This window comes from Oncorhynchus nerka, linkage group LG15 (assembly GCF_034236695.1).
Source record: "Oncorhynchus nerka isolate Pitt River linkage group LG15, Oner_Uvic_2.0, whole genome shotgun sequence".
Lineage (NCBI taxonomy): Eukaryota > Metazoa > Chordata > Actinopteri > Salmoniformes > Salmonidae > Oncorhynchus > Oncorhynchus nerka.
Window position 1 is genome coordinate 83,266,136 of NC_088410.1, and position 18,112 is coordinate 83,284,247.

An 18,112-nucleotide genomic window follows, 5' to 3' on the forward strand; every position below is an offset into this window, starting at 1 on the left:
GGTGTATGTAAACTTCAACTGTACCTTTGACTGTTGCTTTGCACCTCAGAACTGTACCGTATTTTACAAGTCTGGATGAGTATACAGTATACTTTATGAGTATACTTTCCGACTTCAACTGTATGTAGTCTACAATCGTCCCTGATTAGTATTTCAGTAATGTGCCTTTTTCAACATTGTTGCTCGAGTTTCCTCGGTATCTCACTGTGTCCAGACAGCCAGCTACAAGTGAGATGGCTCTTTAGTCATATCTGCTTTCATTACCTTTTGGAAATGGCTTTTAGTGTGTCGATAGGATCTCACACATGTTGTATAATTACAAGGCCGCAGGTAAAGATTCCAATTCGGAGTGAATCATCTCTCACTGTTGTTCTGCTCTCTTCTCCTTCCCCTATCCTCATTGGCCTTAGTGTCCCACTGTGTATTCTATTAAAATGCACATTTAATCTTTTGTGCTTTCAATAGCATGTCGACCCAACAGCAAATCTGTTCTGCTTCAACTAAGATAATTGCTCTGTTCTGAAATGTGCAAATGTGCTTGTAGAGAATTCAGTCTTCTAGACAATTCAGTTTTAAATTCATGAAATACTTGTCATTCAAACTACAACATGGATGTAGGCTATTTAAGCAATAAGGCCCGAGGGGATGTGGTATACGGCCAATATAACACGGCTAATGACTGTTCATAGGCACGACGCAACGCTTGTATATTGGCCATATATCACAAACCCCTGGGGTGCCTTATTGCTATTATAAACTAGTTACCAATGTAATTAGAGCAGTAAAAATAAATGTTTTGTCATAACCATGGTATAGGGTCTGATATACCACAGCTTTCAGCCAATCAGCATTCAGGGTCTCGTACCACCCAGTTTATAATGGAGATGAAGCCACAAGTGTTGATGTATTTGAATGCTTATCATCATTTAGAATCCCTATATAACCCAGTCAGTGCTATCAAATCATTATTGATCCTGATAACAACAGTTGTCTGTTCCTTCATTTTTGTCAGACGGACTATTATGGAGGATGGAACTCTCCGTATCACCAACATCAGCAAATCAGACGGAGGGAGGTACACCTGTGTGGCCAGGAACCCCTTTGGGACATCAAGCAGTACTGGTACTCTGGTGGTGAAAGGTACTTTTCCGGACACAGATTTCACTACCTTTTAAGCAGATGGTTTAAACCTGTGTTTAGAGGGGGAAATACTAAGCCAAGCATGAAATTGATAATGAAATATATAGTTGTTTTATGTTCCTGCTGGTTTGACAGAAACATAACTCATCATCCTTGGTTTTGTCAGCCGTGAGTTATTGGTCACACAGCAGAGGGGAGAAAATCCCTGGCATCTAGAGTGGTGAGGAGAGAGATGTTATGTTCCACCCAAGTCAGATATTTCATATTGATTTAAAAAAAAGAGCTGTTGTTTAAATTTGTTGATTTGGCTGTTTTAATAACTGATGGTTGTACATGGAGTATTAATTTGACACCATCATTGCATTATGATGAATTATTCAGTCTCAAGACTATATCAATACAACAACAAAAAACATCTCCAAACATGTTAATTGGATTGAAAGGAATAAGCATTTCATTTAAAACATCTTGTCAACATGATCAGGACATTTTTCCAGCAGCAGGCCTATATTCAAATATTGTAGCACGGCTCCAGTAACACATGCTCCTGTGTTTGTTTTTCTGTGTTGTCAAACAGAGCCAACCAAGATAACGGTTCCACCACTGAGTGTGGATGCCACTGTGGGACAGAGCATCGTGTTGCCATGTGAAGTGTCCCGAGACTCCTCCCTGGATCCCACCTTTAAGTGGTTCTTCAATGGCAAACTCATTGATTTTAACAAACAGGACCACTTTGAGATGATAGGAGGGGTATGTACCTACACAGCCTTCAGAAAGTATTCAGACTCCTTGAATTTTTCCACATTTTGACACGTTACAGCCGTAATTCAAAAAATGATTAAAATATTTTTTTCCCACATATCAATCTACACACAATAATGACAAAGAAAAATGTACAAATTTGTAATTTTTTTGCTTATAGGAATATTACAGCCCGGACTTGAACCCAATCTAACATCTCTGGAGAGACCTGAAAATAGCTGTGCAGCGACGCTCCCCATCCAACCTGACATTTACCTAAGTATTCAGTCTCTTTACTCAGTTCTTTGTTGAAGCACCTTTGGCAGCGATTACAGCCTCAAGTCTTCTTGGGTATGACGCTACAAGCTTGGCACACCTCTGTTTGGGGAGTTTCTCCCATTCTTCTCTGCGGATTCTCTTAAGCTCTTTCGGGTTGGATAGGGAGCGTTGCTGCACGGCTATTATCAGGTCTTTCCAGAGATGTTTGATTGGGTTCAAGTCCGGGCTTTGGCTCAAGGACATTCAGTCAAGGACATTCAGAGACTTGTCCCGAAGCCACTCCTGTGTTATCTTGGCTGTGTGCTTAGGGTCGTTGTCCTGTTAGAAGGTGAACCTTCACCCCAGTCTGAGGTACTGAGCACTCTGGAGCAGGTTTTCATCAAGGATCTCTCTGTACATTGCTCCGTTCATCTTTGCCTCGATCCTGACTAGTTTTCCCTGCCGCTGAAAAACATCCCCACAGCATGCTTCACCATAGGGATGGTGCCAGATTTCCTCCAGATGTGACGCTTGACATTCAGGCCACAGAGATCAATCATCAGACCAGAGAATCTTGTTTTTCATGGTCTGATAGTCTTTAGCAGCTTTTGACAAACTTCAAGTGAGCTGTCATTCGCCTTTTACTGAGGAGTTGCTTCCGTCTGTCTACTCTACTATAAAGGCCTGATTGGTGGAGTGCGGCAGAGATGGTTGTTCATCTGGAAGGTTCTCCCATCTCCACAGAGGAACTCTAGAGCTTTGTCAGAGTGACCATTTGGTTCTTGGTCACTTCCCTGACCAAGGCCCTTTTCACCCGATTGCTCAGTTTGGCCAGGCGGACAGTTCTAGGAAGAGTCTTGCTGGTTCCAAACTTCTTCCATTTCAAAATGATGGAGGCCACTGTGTTCTTGGGGACCTTCAATGCTGCAGAAATGTTTTGGTACCCTTCCCCAGATCTGTGCCTCGACACAATCCTATCTCTGAGCTCTACGGACAATTCCTTCGACCTCATTGCTTGGTTTTTGCTCTGACAAGCAGTGTCAACTGTGGGACCTTATATAGACAGGTGTGTGCCTTTCCAAATCATGTCCAATCAAATTGAATTTACCACAGGTGGACTCCAATCGTTGTAGCAACAGGGTGATCAATGGAAACAGGATGCACCTGAGCTCATTTTTGAGGGTCTAAATACTTATGTGAATAAGGTATTACTGTTTTTTTTGGTTTTGAATACATTTGCAACAAATTCTGAACCTGTTTTCGCTTCATCATTATGGGGTATTGTGTGTAGATTGATGAGGAAATTGTTTTATTTAATACATTTTAGAATGAGGCTGTAGTGTAACAAAGTGTGAAAAAAGTCAAGGGGTATGAATACTTTCCGAAGGCACTGTATATCAATGTTTCCCGACCCTGGTCCTCCAGTACCCCCAACAATACACCAACCCTGGTCCTCTAGTACCCCCAACAATACACTGACCCTGGTCCTCTAGTACCCCCAACAATACACCGACCCTGGTCCTCCAGTACCCCCAACAATACACCGACCCTGGTCCTCCAGTACCGCCAACAATACACCGACCCTGGTCCTCTAGTACCCCCAACAATACACTGACCCTGGTCCTCCAGTACCCCCAACAATACACCGACCCTGGTCCTCCAGTACCCCCAACAATACACCAACCCTGTTCCTCCAGTACCCCCAACAGTACACCAACCCTGGTCCTCCAGTACCCCCAACAATACACCAACCCTGGTCCTCCAGTACCCCCAAAAATACACCAACCCTGATCCTCCACTACCCCCAACAATACACCAACCCTGTTCCTCCAGTACCCCCAACAGTACACCAACCCTGGTCCTCCAGTACCCCCAAAAATACACCAACCCTGGTCCTCCAGTACCCCCAACAATACACCAACCCTGGTCCTCCAGTACCCCCAACAATACACCAACCCTGGTCCTCCAGTACCCCCAACAATACACCAACCCTGGTCCTCCAGTACCCCCAACAATACACCAACCCTGGTCCTCCAGTACCCCCAACAATTAACGTTGTTGTAGCCCTGGACAAACACCTCATTCAGCTCATTGAGGGCTTGATGATTACAAGTTGAATCAGGTGTGCTTGTCCAGGGTTACAATAAAAATGTGTACTGTTGGGGGTACTGAAAGACCAGGGTCGGGAAACTCTGACCTGTACTGTACAGGAGACAGACTATACACAGGCATCTCTGCTCACGTCTGTGTACTGTAACAGTACACCTACAAGTCAAACAAGACTAGGGCATTTAACATGGAGGCCTGGCCAGGTAAAACTTGTAGCGAGAGATGAAAACTCCCAGCCTGTAGCTGATCTTAGGAGTAGACCACATGGTACTCGGTAGGTGGACTAGTAGTTAGAGTGTTGGACTACTAACCGGAAGGTTGCAAGATCAAGTCCCCGAGCTGACAAGGTAAACATCTGTCATTCTGCCCCTGAACAAGGCAGTTAACCCACTGTTCATAGGCTGTCATTGAAATTAAGAATCTGTTCTTAACTGACTTGCCTAGTTAAATAAATACAAAATAAGAAAATACTCCTGTGAGCAAGTAATTGAACACGGAAAGGGGGATACATAGTCAGTTGTACAGCTGAATGCATTCAACTGAAAATGTTCTTCCACATTTAACCCAACCCCTCTGAATTAGAGCACATATCTATCTGATTACAGGATGTATCCTCGGTCTGCTGAGCACACAAAGACCCTGTGCTAAAATGGCCTGTATAACACTGACATTTTTACTGTCAGCATCATTTAGCAGAGCTCTTAAAGTTCAGGAAGTCGTTTGTTTAACACAAGGACTGTTAGAACCAGTGTCACTCCAGTGTTCCTACCTGCTCTTTTCTCTCTCTAAAGACCTAGCCTGGCCTAGTTCTTCCTGCTACTGCCATAGCGTACAGAGAGATGAAACGTTAGCAGAATGATTATTGGTACACAACATGAACAATTGTTATTGAATGACTGTATTTGGAATTACTAGTATTGTTGTGAAATTACACTTTGTCCTGTTCTATTGTCATCAGGAATCAGCTGGTGATCTGATGGTCAGGAATATTCAGCTAAAGCATTCTGGGAAGTATGTGTGCATGGTTCACACCGTGGTGGACAGTGTCTCAGCAGCAGCCGACCTCATTGTCAGAGGTACGCACGCACTTCCTCACTGTGATGCTACTTTGTATTTCTGACACGCTGTAGCAATCATCTAAAGAGGAATTAGAAAACCTCAGACATTATCACACTCTATTCATTCTCTTTACTTCAGCCAACTATTCTCAGTGACATTCATTCAGTGTTAAATAATGACTACAGGATCATCTCTAAATCAATACATTAATTTTCCACTTCTCCTTCCCTTTTGAATAATTTTGTATTTCCCCTCATCAATTGAAGGATCTTTAGCTCCGCTGGGTGAAATATTAAAAGTCTCTTTTTTGACTGCCTTGCGTGAAACTGGTTTAATCCTGCCATCCTTTTTTGGCTGACACAATAGAGCTCTTTGACAGTGGTTGTCTCCCTGTTCTGTCAGGACCACCCGGTGCCCCAGAGGGCCTCATGGTGGGGGAGATCACTGACTCCAGTGCCCAGCTCTCCTGGGGGTCTGGGCCAGACAACCACAGCCCTGTCACCACATACAACATCCAGGCCAGGACCCCCTTCTCCATCGGCTGGCAGGCCGTCAGGACAGGTAGCTACAACACCAGCCCATCCATTTGCTTAGACACTACAGCGTTTATGGAAGTGTTCTCTACAGGACATTATATTCAGAGAATGTTTCTGTCATAGAGATATATCATTTGGTGGTTTCTGTACTATGATAATATTGTGAGAAGAGTCCGCTTCAGGGATGATGTGAACAGGAGTATTGCTTTATTTTTACTCAATTGTTATCTAAGGGGCCTTCTGGGATAAGTTATATTGATTTAATTGTATCACAGACAGTCTTTGATAACATGGATGCTTTCTGAAATGTGATTTGTTGATGGATGAGAATCAATATGTATTTAAATTCTAAATTCTTTAATCCTAGTTCCTGATTCTGTGCCTGGACAGATGTTTCATGCAACGGTGATAGATTTAAACCCCTGGGTGGATTATGAATTCAGGGTGGTGGCTATCAACAATGTGGGTGTTGGAGAGCCCAGCATGCAATCCAAGCAGATTCGAACGAAAGCAGCAGGTACTTTTTCATTCCTTTCTGTCCTCTCGTGGTGAATCTAACTGTCTGATTAGTGTAACTTGTATTGAGTGTTCTGTTCTTCCCCTGATAGATTTCACCATGTAGATCCCACAGTCACTTTTATCGTGCCTTTCTCATCGCTAATTATGTGTAATGAAGACAGAATCAGCTTTGTTCCAATCGACAGACACCGAGACAGGTGTTAATGATTTACCTAATAGGCAAAGAAAGTGAGAATTTGTTCATGTGTTTAGATGACACGGCTGACACAGCCATGTGGATATTGACACTTTTGATACTTTTGCTCATTAGATTAGAACCAACCGAGCAGGATGCATCATACCTTTTAAGCATTTAGATGCTGTGAAATACCCACGCATGCCATCAGGCAATGACTTAAAAAGTGTCTATTTTGAGCTGGTTAGCAGAGTGCGTCCGACTGGCTCACTGAACCACAAGAGAGGAGAACACATGGATGTGACACACTGTATTAACAACAACTGTGTGTGTGTGTGTGTGTGTGTGTGTGTGTGTGTGTGTGTGTGTGTGTGTGTGTGTGTGTGTGTGTGTGTGTGTGTGTGTGTGTGTGTGTGTGTGTGTGTGTAACCTTTATAGGCAAGTATGCACAGGCGCTTGTGTCAGTATCAACCTAAATGTAATTGGATTTTTTTTAAACAAGCCTTTGCTTTGTGAATTTAGGAAACCGTATTGTGATTAGGGGCACTATGATAGTGATATCAAGGCTTCTGTATGGTTTTGGAGTAGTAAGGATTCAAACATGCCTTTACTCCCCCCTGTGAAGGAATACACACCCTTATATTAGACACTGTTGTTGTTTCTGTCCATCCAGTTCCTGAAGTAGCACCGGGTAATGTGAGTGGAGGAGGAGGTAGCCGAGGAGAACTGGTTATCCAATGGGAGGTAAGCTTGCTGATCAGATTTATTAGAATATGTCTTCATTCTGACGGCTGTTTTCAAATCACTCTTCTGACATGAATGGGGTTTGACAGAATTCTCTACGGCAATGTGACTTCAATTAAATGGGTTTGAATTAAAACAAGAGCTGTCTTGCCTAGATATTTGCCTCCTCCAAACGGCTCCCCTGGTGTGTAAATCAAAATGCAAGATGCAGCGATGGTGGAAATTGTATGTGCATAAATCTAGGATGATGTCTCAGAATGGGTGTTTCTGTGGATAACTTAAAGTGATTTGGCTTATCATGCAAAATGGTTTAGGAAGTGTGTATAGCTTTGGATATAAAGGTAACTGCCAAGGAAAGGAAGCACCTTTGCATTAACTCTACAAGTGTCTGGTATATATTGGAGGGATGCGACACCATTCTTACACGAGAAATTGCATCATTTGATGTTTTGTTGATGGCGGTGGGAAAACAGTGTCTCAGGCGCCGCTCCAGAATCTGCCATAAGTTGTTCAATTGGGTAAAGAGATGGTGACTGAGACACACACACACACTCTTCACTGAGATCTCTTCTTCTAGCCATGGTAGCCAAAATAATGGGCAACTGGGCATGACACTAAGCATGATGGGATGTTTTAATTGCTTAATTAACTCAGGAGCCACACCTGTGTGGAAGCACCTTTCAATATACTTTGTGTGCCTCATTAACTCAGGTGTTTCCTTTATTTTGGCAGATGCATGTATTAACTTGTTGATGTTATGGAATTTGATTATTCAGAATTTGACTTTTCCAGTTCATATAGTCATTTGATATTCAGTTCACAACCAATGGGGAAAAAATCTACAATTTATGCTGTCAAAATGTCTTTGTCTCATAGCCGATACCAGAGGAACTACAGAATGGAGAGGAATTTGGATATATTGTGGCTTTTCGTTCTCTTGGTACAACCACGTGGAAACAGACTGTGCTGCCTTCACCTGATGCATCAATATACACCTTCAGGAACGACAGCATCCCTCCCCTCTCCCAATTTGAGGTGAAAGTTGGAGTCTACAACAACGAAGGAGAAGGCCCATCTAGCCATGTGGTTGTAGTGTATTCTGCAGAGGAAGGTTAGTTCCTTTGACTATTGGTCAAGTTGTTGATGAAACGGAAAGTTTGGGTTAGTTTGACTTGAATGTTTACCATTTTTTGATAATATTCTTGGTGTCATCTTTTCATGTTTAGAGCCCTCTATAGCTCCGTCCAGAGTGTTGGCCCGGACGCTATCAGCCTCTGAAATCGAGGTGTACTGGGAACCCATCCCCCAGACAGCCAGCAGTGGGAAGATCATTGGATATGAGGTATGAAAAATATCCCAACATTCATGATGCTGGTAGAGAGCAGAAAACAACATGATATATATTATCCTCAGTATGATTGGCTCTGCAATGGGTCGGCATGCATTTAAATAGAACTGCCAGTGGCAAAAACTTGACATCTCCCCTACTCTGTAAAAATGCTTGGGATACAGGTAGATTTCTCACCATCTAATCTGGAGAATGAAGAGGTCTGTCCAAAGCTGTTCTGGTCTCCCAAGGACCCTTATACCCTGGCTGCTACCCTGCCTGAGTAGTGTTCTATAAATCACCACTCACAAGTGTGAACATCATATGTCAATTTCCTCCACAACAAGCATTGTCCCTCATGATGGAACACCCTGAGGATCTTACCCGTTCTTCCTTATTATAGCCCAGGACTGGCTGCCTGTAGAGAAGGCCCAGGCAGGGGGGCAGTATTGAGTAGCTTGGATGAATAAGGTGCCCAGAGTAAACTGCCTGCTACTCTGTTCCAGATGCTAATATATGCATATCATTAGTATTATTTAATAGAAAACACTCTGAAGTTTCTAAAACTGTTTGAATGATGTCTATGAGTATAACAGAACTCATATGGCAGGCAAAAACCTGAGACAAATCCAACCAGGAATTGGGAAATTTGGTTTGTAATGGTTTGTAGTTTAATTTAAGTGATTGCCTATTGGACATAAATATGGATGTAATCGAACAAAACAAACATTTCTTGTGGAAGTGGGAGTCTTGGGAGTGCATTCCGACGAAGATCAGCAAAGGTAAGTGAAGATTTATAATGCTATTTATGACTTTTGTTGACTCCACAATTTGGCGGGTAACTGTATGGCTTCCATTTGTGGTTGAACGCTGTTCTCAGATTACTGAATATTGTGCTTTTGCCGTAAAGCTTTTTTGAAATCTGACTCAGTGGTTGCATTAAGAATAAGTTTATCTTTAATTCTATGTAAAACATGTATCTTTCATCAAAGTTTATGATGAGGATTTTTGTTATTTGATGTGGCTCTCTGCAATTTCTCTGGATGTTTTGGAGGCATTTCTGAACATGGCGCCAATGTAAACTGAGGTTTTTGGATATAAATATGAACTTGCTCGAACAAAATATACATGTATTGTGTAACATTGAGTCCTGGGAGTGTCATCTGATGAAGATCGTCAAAGGTTAGTGATTAATTTGATCTATATTTCTGCTTTTTGTGACACCTCTCTTTGGTCAGAAAATGGCTGAATGCTTTCTGTGACGAGTTGCTGACCTAACATAATGATATGTTCTGATTTTGCCGAAAAGCCTTTTTGAAATCGGACACTGTGGTTGGATTAACGAGAAGTGTATCTTTAAAATGGTGTGAAATACTTGTATGGTTGAGGAATTTTAATTATGAGATTTCTGTTGTTTTGAATTTGTCGCCCTGCACTTTCACTGGCTGTTGGCAAGGTGGGACGCTAGCGTCCCGAACGATCCCAGAGAGATTTTAACTTGACCTTCATTGTTCACTCACAGCCCCTGTTCATCAGGTCCAGAATGAAATCAGCAAACAACAGTGCTGGAAGTGTTTCTAATGCTGCCAGGAGGTCTGGGATAACCTTCATGTCTTTGATTCCAGGTGCTTTGTTGGGAGGAGGGGGTGCAGGAGAGTGATGCTGAGATGGTGAAGGTCACGGATACTGTGGCCCTTCTCTCTGGACTCATGGGAAGTACGTTGTATCTGATCTCAGTCAGGGCCCAGAACAGTGCTGGAGCAGGGCCTTCTAGCCCTGCAGTCAATGTCACCACCAAGAAACCACGTGAGTTTTTTTCTGAGATGGGACAGCTGTCACATGCAATTTGAGCATTTCTCTCTTTACAAGTCCGCTTTCACGTTCATGAAGCCTGCATATCCCGCAGAGGTTTACATTAATGGAATTGTGGTAATTTGCAGCAGGATATAATACGACTTCAATGACTTTAGAGCCTCTGTGAATCCTCTACATCAACAGCACTGCTGAGACGAAACACAGTCATCTGTGTATGGTCTTGACTGTGTGTTGACTGCAGACTAACGGATGGAATTTGATTATCTTATACCTACAACATGAATTAGCAGGTACCTCTTTTCGAAAATTACAAAAATCTGTGACAAGATGCTGTTTGTCTTGACGTCTCATGGAGAGGAAGCATGTTTATGATCTTATCAGAGTTAGAGGCAATCATTCAGCCACTAACCTTGTACCCTTCTAGTTGAGATTTCCTTCATACAGCAGCGATAAGGGGATGGTTAAAGTGAGAAAGTAATTTAGGAGTTATTTCAGCTATTGACGGAATGTTACGTGACTAACTCAAGTTGCTATATGATTGCATATCTTTCAGCACCAAGTCAACCTCCAGGGAATATTGAGTGGAACTTGACCAACTCCAAGATCTTTTTAAAGTGGGAGCATGTCAAGGCAATGGGAAATGAGTCTGAGGTGACAGGATACAAGGTGAGTGTTGTCAGTGAAATAGCAGAATCTTTGAAAACTAGGAAACAAATGCAGTTTCTTGGCTAACCTCAGCAGCTATGTTCTCTAAAAATGACTCCCTGGTCGCAGTGGAAATATAAACCTCAGCACTTTCAGTATCACATATGGATTGTCCCTGTCTGGCCGTACAAAATTAAAAAGTCTGTTCCCAGTGACATGACGCAAAACAAACCGGTTTCTCTGTTTCTCCGTGATACATTCAGTGAAGATTCCTGCCACTCGATCTCCCTGAATTCCGCAGTAGTAAAAAGACCTGATGTGTTTGAACCTGTGTAACAGGAAGCGTTTCATGTCATCCTGGGTATCTGAACTCTTGGAGCATTCAGCAGAGGATTATGACTCAGAAAACGTTCTGCATTCTTTTAATGTATACATTTTCTAATTGACTGATCGGATGTGGCTCAGAGATTTGAGAGAGCAGGTGAGGAAGCTGCTAGGAGCCTGTGAAGCTCCACATTCAGACATCAGCCTTCGCTGAGCGCCACATGGGGGTCATACCAGCCTCCACGGAGCGCCACAGTGAGACACCAGCCTCCACGGAGCACCACAGTGAGACACCAGCCTCCACGGAGCACCACAGTGAGACACCAGCCTCCACGGAGCACCACAGTGAGACACCAGCCTCCACGGAGCGCCACTGGGCGACGCCAGCCTCCACGGAGCACCACAGTGAGACACCAGCCTCCACGGAGCACCACAGTGAGACACCAGCCTCCACGGAGCACCACAGTGAGACACCAGCCTCCACGGAGCGCCACTGGGCGACGCCAGCCTCCACGGAGCACCACAGTGAGACACCAGCCTCCACGGAGCACCACAGGGGGACGCCAGCCTCCACGGAGCACCACTGTGAGACACCAGCCTCCACGGAGCACCACAGGGGGACGCCAGCCTCCACGGAGCACCACAGTGAGACACCAGCCTCCACGGAGCACCACAGTGAGACACCAGCCTCCACGGAGCACCACAGTGAGACACCAGCCTCCACGGAGCACCACAGGGGGACGCCAGCCTCCACGGAGCACCACAGGGGGACGCCAGCCTCCACGGAGCACCACAGTGAGACACCAGCCTCCACGGAGCGCCACTGGGCGACGCCAGCCTCCACGGAGCACCACAGGGGAACACCAGCCTCCACGGAGCGCCACAGTGAGACACCAGCCTCCACGGAGCACCACAGGGGGACACCAGCCTCCACGGAGCACCACAGGGGGACACCAGCCTCCACGGAGCACCACAGGGGGACGCCAGCCTCCACGGAGCACCACAGTGAGACACCAGCCTCCACGGAGCACCACAGGGGGACACCAGCCTCCACGGAGCACCACAGTGAGACACCAGCCTCCACGGAGCACCACAGTGAGACACCAGCCTCCACGGAGCAACACAGTGAGACACCAGCCTCCACGGAGCACCACAGTGAGACACCAGCCTCCACGGAGCACCACAGTGAGACACCAGCCTCCACGGAGCACCACAGGGGGACACCAGCCTCCACGGAGCACCACAGTGAGACACCAGCCTCCACGGAGCACCACAGGGGGACATCAGCCTCCACGGAGCACCACAGTGAGACGCCAGCCTCCACGGAGCACCACAGGGGAACACCAGCCTCCACGGAGCACCACAGGGGGACACCAGCCTCCACGGAGCACCACATGGGAGACGCCAGCCTCCACAGAGCGCCACATGAGGGCGACACCAGCCTCCACGGAGCGCCACAGGGGTCCACCCCCTCCACTGAGCACCACAGGGGGCCACACTAACACCTCACACTATAATTTGCAATTCATGGCATCCTCTGGAAAGAGCATGCATTAAAAATACAATACATTTCTTAAAACTATTTGACTGATCAAGAAAATACTAGTTTTTTTCTGAAGAGTTTGGCTTTCTCTGAGAAGCACTTTTTCTTTCTTCAAAGAAACAGTACAGAGGCATTATCCATAAATCAGTCATTTCTCTTTAAGGTCAAATGACTTGTGTCGCTTAAATCAGTATTAATCAGATACTCGCCATGATATTCCCTCACCCGTCTCAAGGTTTTTGAATTTATTATGGATCCCCATTAGTTCCTGGCAAGGCAGCAGCTACTCTTCCTGGGGTTTATTATGGATCCCCATTAGTTCCTGCCAAGGCAGCAGCAACTCTTCCTGGGGTCCAGCAAAATAAGGCAGTTTATACATGTTTTTTAAACATTACAATACATTCACAGATTTCACAACACACTGTCTGCCATCAGGCCACTCCTCCATCACTACTACATATCTACAGTACTAAATCCATGTGTATGTGTGTGTATAGTGCGTATGTTATCGTGTGTGTGTGTGTATGTTATCGTGTGTGTGTGTGTATGCATGTGTCTGTGCCTATGTTTGTTTTGCTTCACAGTCCCCGCTGTTTCATAAGGTGTTTTTTTCTGTTTTTTCAATCGAATGTTACTGCTTGCATCAGTTACTTGATGTGGAATAGAGTTCTATGTAGTCATGGCTCTATGTAATAGTTTGTTCTGGACTTGGACTGTGAAGCGACCTCTTGTGGCATGTCTTGTGGGGTGTGCAGGTGGTGTACCGTCAGAACTGGCTTGGAAAGAGCAGCGTGGTGGAGACCAACAGCACCAGCGTGGAGCTGCAAGTCCCCTCTGGCGAGGACTACCTCATTGAGATCAAAGTCTTGAGTGGTGGAGGTGATGGCAGCACCAGTGGCCCCATCAGGATACCAAAGATGTCCAGTAAGAGATGTTTTTGTCTTTCACCATTCACAGGATCAACTTTTGGGTTTCCAAAGTGCCTTAAACCTATGTCTGTCTCATAAGTATGAGTCACCCAGGTATGCTTGTTAATGTGTCTTTGTCTTTTTCAGGTCTCAACTCAAAGGGCCATTTCAGCTCAGCTCCAATGAACATTTGTGTAGTTATGTTTTTTATACTTTCAAGGTTAACTTTGTAACTTAAAATGCCTTTTATGAACTCTAACTTTGAGAATCATCTACTCAGCAAAGTATGTGGCAGATTATAACAAACTGTTATTTTATGTGTAGCATTCACTTCTCAAGAATGTGAAATCAACAGCTTACTATGTAGAGTATTCAATGCAGCTGCATTGCCTTATATTTGTATGCAGTTTTGTATTAATTTGTCAACCAAGCTTTTGAGTGTTTTATTTCACTAGATATTAAGCAGAAAGGTCAGGCTTTACATATGAGAAGATTGTTGTAATGTTTGACAATCTACATGAGCCTGGCCTATTTGTGTCTCATCCCTGTGTTCTATGTGCCCTGTTTATTTGTTATTGTACAGTAAACGTTCTGTTAGGATGACTCAACTGTTGAAATGACCATGGTTCATTCAGAGGTTGTCCTTTCATTTCTTCATGAAGCACAGTTACTGTATATGGTTTGTCTGGCTGCTGTCAATATTCAGCAAATTCGGTGGAAAAAAAATCAAAGTTCTGTGGTATTTGGACATTCCTGAGGTTTTACATATTCTATCATCAACATTTAACAGCATCATCATGGTCAATATGACCATCACAGGCATATTGGATCAATATACAGAACTTGTTGATAGCTGGGGAAGATTGTATAACATGTTCCATTCATTTAACTCTTTCTCCATTTTCAATTGTTTGGTAATCAAGATACTTCAAGTTGTGTGCTTGATAGCTTGTTTTTTGTTTATTTACCATAAATGTGATATAGATGTTGCATAAGCCTTTTAATACTATTGTATTAACAAACTAAATGTATCTCTGTGAGATGTTATTGAGACTGAATAAAATGTTTCACATTGAAATGTCTATTTTTAAATGTGTTTTCATTTTAGATGTCTGTACCATTTTGAAAGTGCCAGGGAGAATGACATAATTTACAGGAGTCAGTGAGACATCCCTCTGCATTAATGGTTACCATTAAGTTACCATGAACAGGTAGCTACACAACATTGACAGCATGGCTCCTGTGCTTCCCCTCACCCAGGTTTTTATTTTTGAACATGATCAACATCTAACTGAATACTTTGGTCCTTGGCTAGCATAAAATGAACAAATCCAACTCCTACAGTATAGTGTCAGTCCGTGCATGCAATTTGGATTGTTTCAATCAGAATTGAATTACCTGAATTGGATTCGATGCCCTGCAACTGGCAGAGGACACTGACCCGACAAATGAAAATTGGCAGTTATACCCACAAACATCGTCCAGTGCTTTACAGAGTCTTAACAAGTCATGATTATATACATGTATAGTGTATTTTACGGTAAGGGTTAATTGTGCTATGTCTATGGAGAATATAACAACCTTTCTAACAAGAGAAAATAATGTCTCTCTTCATGACATCCCAGGGTGGTATTTGTAAGCAACTCAATACTGCTGAATGTATGGGTAGTGTGTGGATGTACCTTCCCCACGTGAAATCAATCAATATGTGTATTGTAGGCTCCAGATCTATATGGTTGCCTGGAGACGATCTCAAAGCCTTTTGCATACTGATTGTTAATTATCAATAGCTCATGAATACAGAAATGACAGATTATTTTCCAGATAGTTTTAGATTACCTGTGAGAAAGGAAAATCAAGCTTTGAAATGCTCATGTATGAACTCTATTGAACACTACTACTATGATATGATTGAAGTAGGTTGACTTTGTCATGAATCTTGCTCTGGAGGCAGAACTGAGCGATTTCTGCCAGATGGGCCAGCTGCAAAGTCAATATTGCCTATGTTGTAAAGAATCATAAAAACAAAAATGTACTTTTTGATTTTAATTCAAGGTTAGGGTTAGCAATGTGGTTAGGGTTAGGTTTAAAATCTTATTTTATAACTTTGTAACTGTGCCAACTAGTGACCACTCTGCAGAGCTGCCTCCAGAACAACATTCATGACGAAAAACACTAACCTGCATGATTGAAGGCTCTCCACATTTTTTTCAGAGAGAACAAAGATTGTCTACGAAAACAAATGGATTTGCAGCAGGCAATTAGAATGGCAAATACACAGGTAATAGGAATAGCGGGTGTCAAAGAGAATCCACAGTTCCATTTTGAATCCAGCTAAATATTGTTTAATTGGTTGTTTCTTTCTTCCAAATCAATGTATCATGTTGTATACATCATATTGGAACGCTGATATCTGATATTGTTATATTTCCTTCTTACTATGTTACACGTCAACATTAACAGCGACAAATTGACCTGCTCACACACAGGATATTCTTCATAGTGTGCTAGGTAACGTTTTAGATATATATAATTTGCTGACCTAAATATATTATATTTTTACAAAGCACTGTGTATCACATGACAGACGACATTTCCAAGAAGAGGCGTGACATGAAGACTGTGTGACGTCTATGCCATAGCAGAGTACTGTAAGTGTATTCCAGCCAGCCACACACAGGAATAATCTTGTCATGTTGGCTGACAGGTAAGTGTCTGGACATGGACATTAATCTCCTGATACCTGCTCTAACTCTTGAGGAGAACCCAGGGATTTCATAGCCGACACCAGGCTGTCTGAAAACAGAAGCAGGTGTATTGTAGGAATGAAAGTAGATCCAGGGTACTAACCTGGTTAAATAAAGGTGCAATGTCCTATATGTCACTTTATGTTGCACAAGGTGTCTCAAATAAAGCACGGAGAACTAAGGTCTCTTTTAACAGATTATTTTTCATTACATCATCAAAATATCGATCATGAACTGTGATTTAATATTACAGATGCCATATTGTGATTATTCATTATTCGTAGCCTGAGAGTGACATACACATTTTTGAAGGTACAGACATCATTGTATTTCTCACAGTAACATTAACTGTGAAGAGATATGATCTAGACCTCCAGGTGGAGTTATATTCCTCACTCTGACAGAGTTGAAGTATATCAGTGTCATCTTTACTGTCATATTTGAGAGAATAAATCTGATGTAAGTGGATTGAGGGGAGAGATGAATGATATACAGGTAACAGTGAATGGGGAAAGTAGACATTTTCAATATACCAATAATTCCCATCAATCAATCACACACATATTTATCACCCCATTACTTATGTTAATACATCAAAAAACGATCTAGAGGAATAATCTTTAGTTTTATAAGGAACTGCATGTTGTCAGATTATATAACAATTATGATCTGTGACATTTGTGATTTCTGCACCATTTTCTACTGGCCTTTACAGCCCAGTCATGATCCCCCCCACCATCCACTGTCAGTCTTAAATCATACACACAGCAGTCTTATTCTTGATAATACTTAAATATATGTTAGATAGAGATCAGTTAATTCAAGTAGGGACAGAATAGATAGCCCCTCCTAAGGCCATGTAATGGATCTTATGCAGCAGAGCCAGAGAACATTTGGCCCAGATTTCCCACAGAGGTGGTGAAAGGTCACTGCATACACACAAAGGAGGGTCAAGGTTTAAAGGAACTCCCTGGAATTGCAATAATGTCGGTGATAGAATGAGTTTGTCAAGGTTCAAATAAAAAATGTGGATGTTGAAAAATACATTTTGAATTGTCGAGGTGTGTTGAATATCAAAATCAGTGATTAAAGGCCCAGTACAGTAAAGAAAATGTGATTTCCTGTATTTTATAGATACACTGAGTGTACAAAACATTAGGAACACCTTCCTAATATTGAGTTGCACCCTGTTTTGCCCTCAGAACAGCCTCAATTCGTCTGGGCAAAAATTACAAGGTGCCGAAAGCATTCCACAGGTATGGTGACCCATGTTTAATTGTTAGTTGATAATTATCTGTTAATTGAATGATTAGAATATTCCGCCCTGAAACATATAATTGTATGGAATTGATTAGAATGTATAAAACCAATGCTTCCCATAGTTGTGTCAAGTTGGCTTAATGTCCTTTGGGTGGTGGACCACTCTTGATACACACAGGAAACTGTTGAGCGGGAAAAACCCAGCAGCTTTGCAGTTTTTGACATACTCAAACTGGTGCGTCTGGCTCCTACTACCATACCC

The 18,112-nt window shown here is 43.0% G+C and overlaps 1 protein-coding gene across 1 annotated transcript in view; it reads left to right on the top strand.

The window, feature by feature from the left end:
- Window positions 1-14,925, top strand: part of LOC115143413 (contactin-4-like) — a 175,018-nt gene extending 160,093 nt beyond the window's left edge. Inside the window, 13 exon segments of the mRNA XM_029683821.2 lie at window positions 1,013-1,140; window positions 1,718-1,890; window positions 5,207-5,324; window positions 5,710-5,868; window positions 6,211-6,360; window positions 7,211-7,281; window positions 8,158-8,392; window positions 8,508-8,623; window positions 10,234-10,414; window positions 10,977-11,089; window positions 13,691-13,859; window positions 13,991-14,048; window positions 14,050-14,925. Coding sequence (XP_029539681.2) covers window positions 1,013-1,140; window positions 1,718-1,890; window positions 5,207-5,324; window positions 5,710-5,868; window positions 6,211-6,360; window positions 7,211-7,281; window positions 8,158-8,392; window positions 8,508-8,623; window positions 10,234-10,414; window positions 10,977-11,089; window positions 13,691-13,859; window positions 13,991-14,048; window positions 14,050-14,068 — 1,690 coding nt within the window. The 3' untranslated portion in view covers window positions 14,069-14,925.
- Window positions 14,926-18,112: the final 3,187 nt, after the last annotated feature.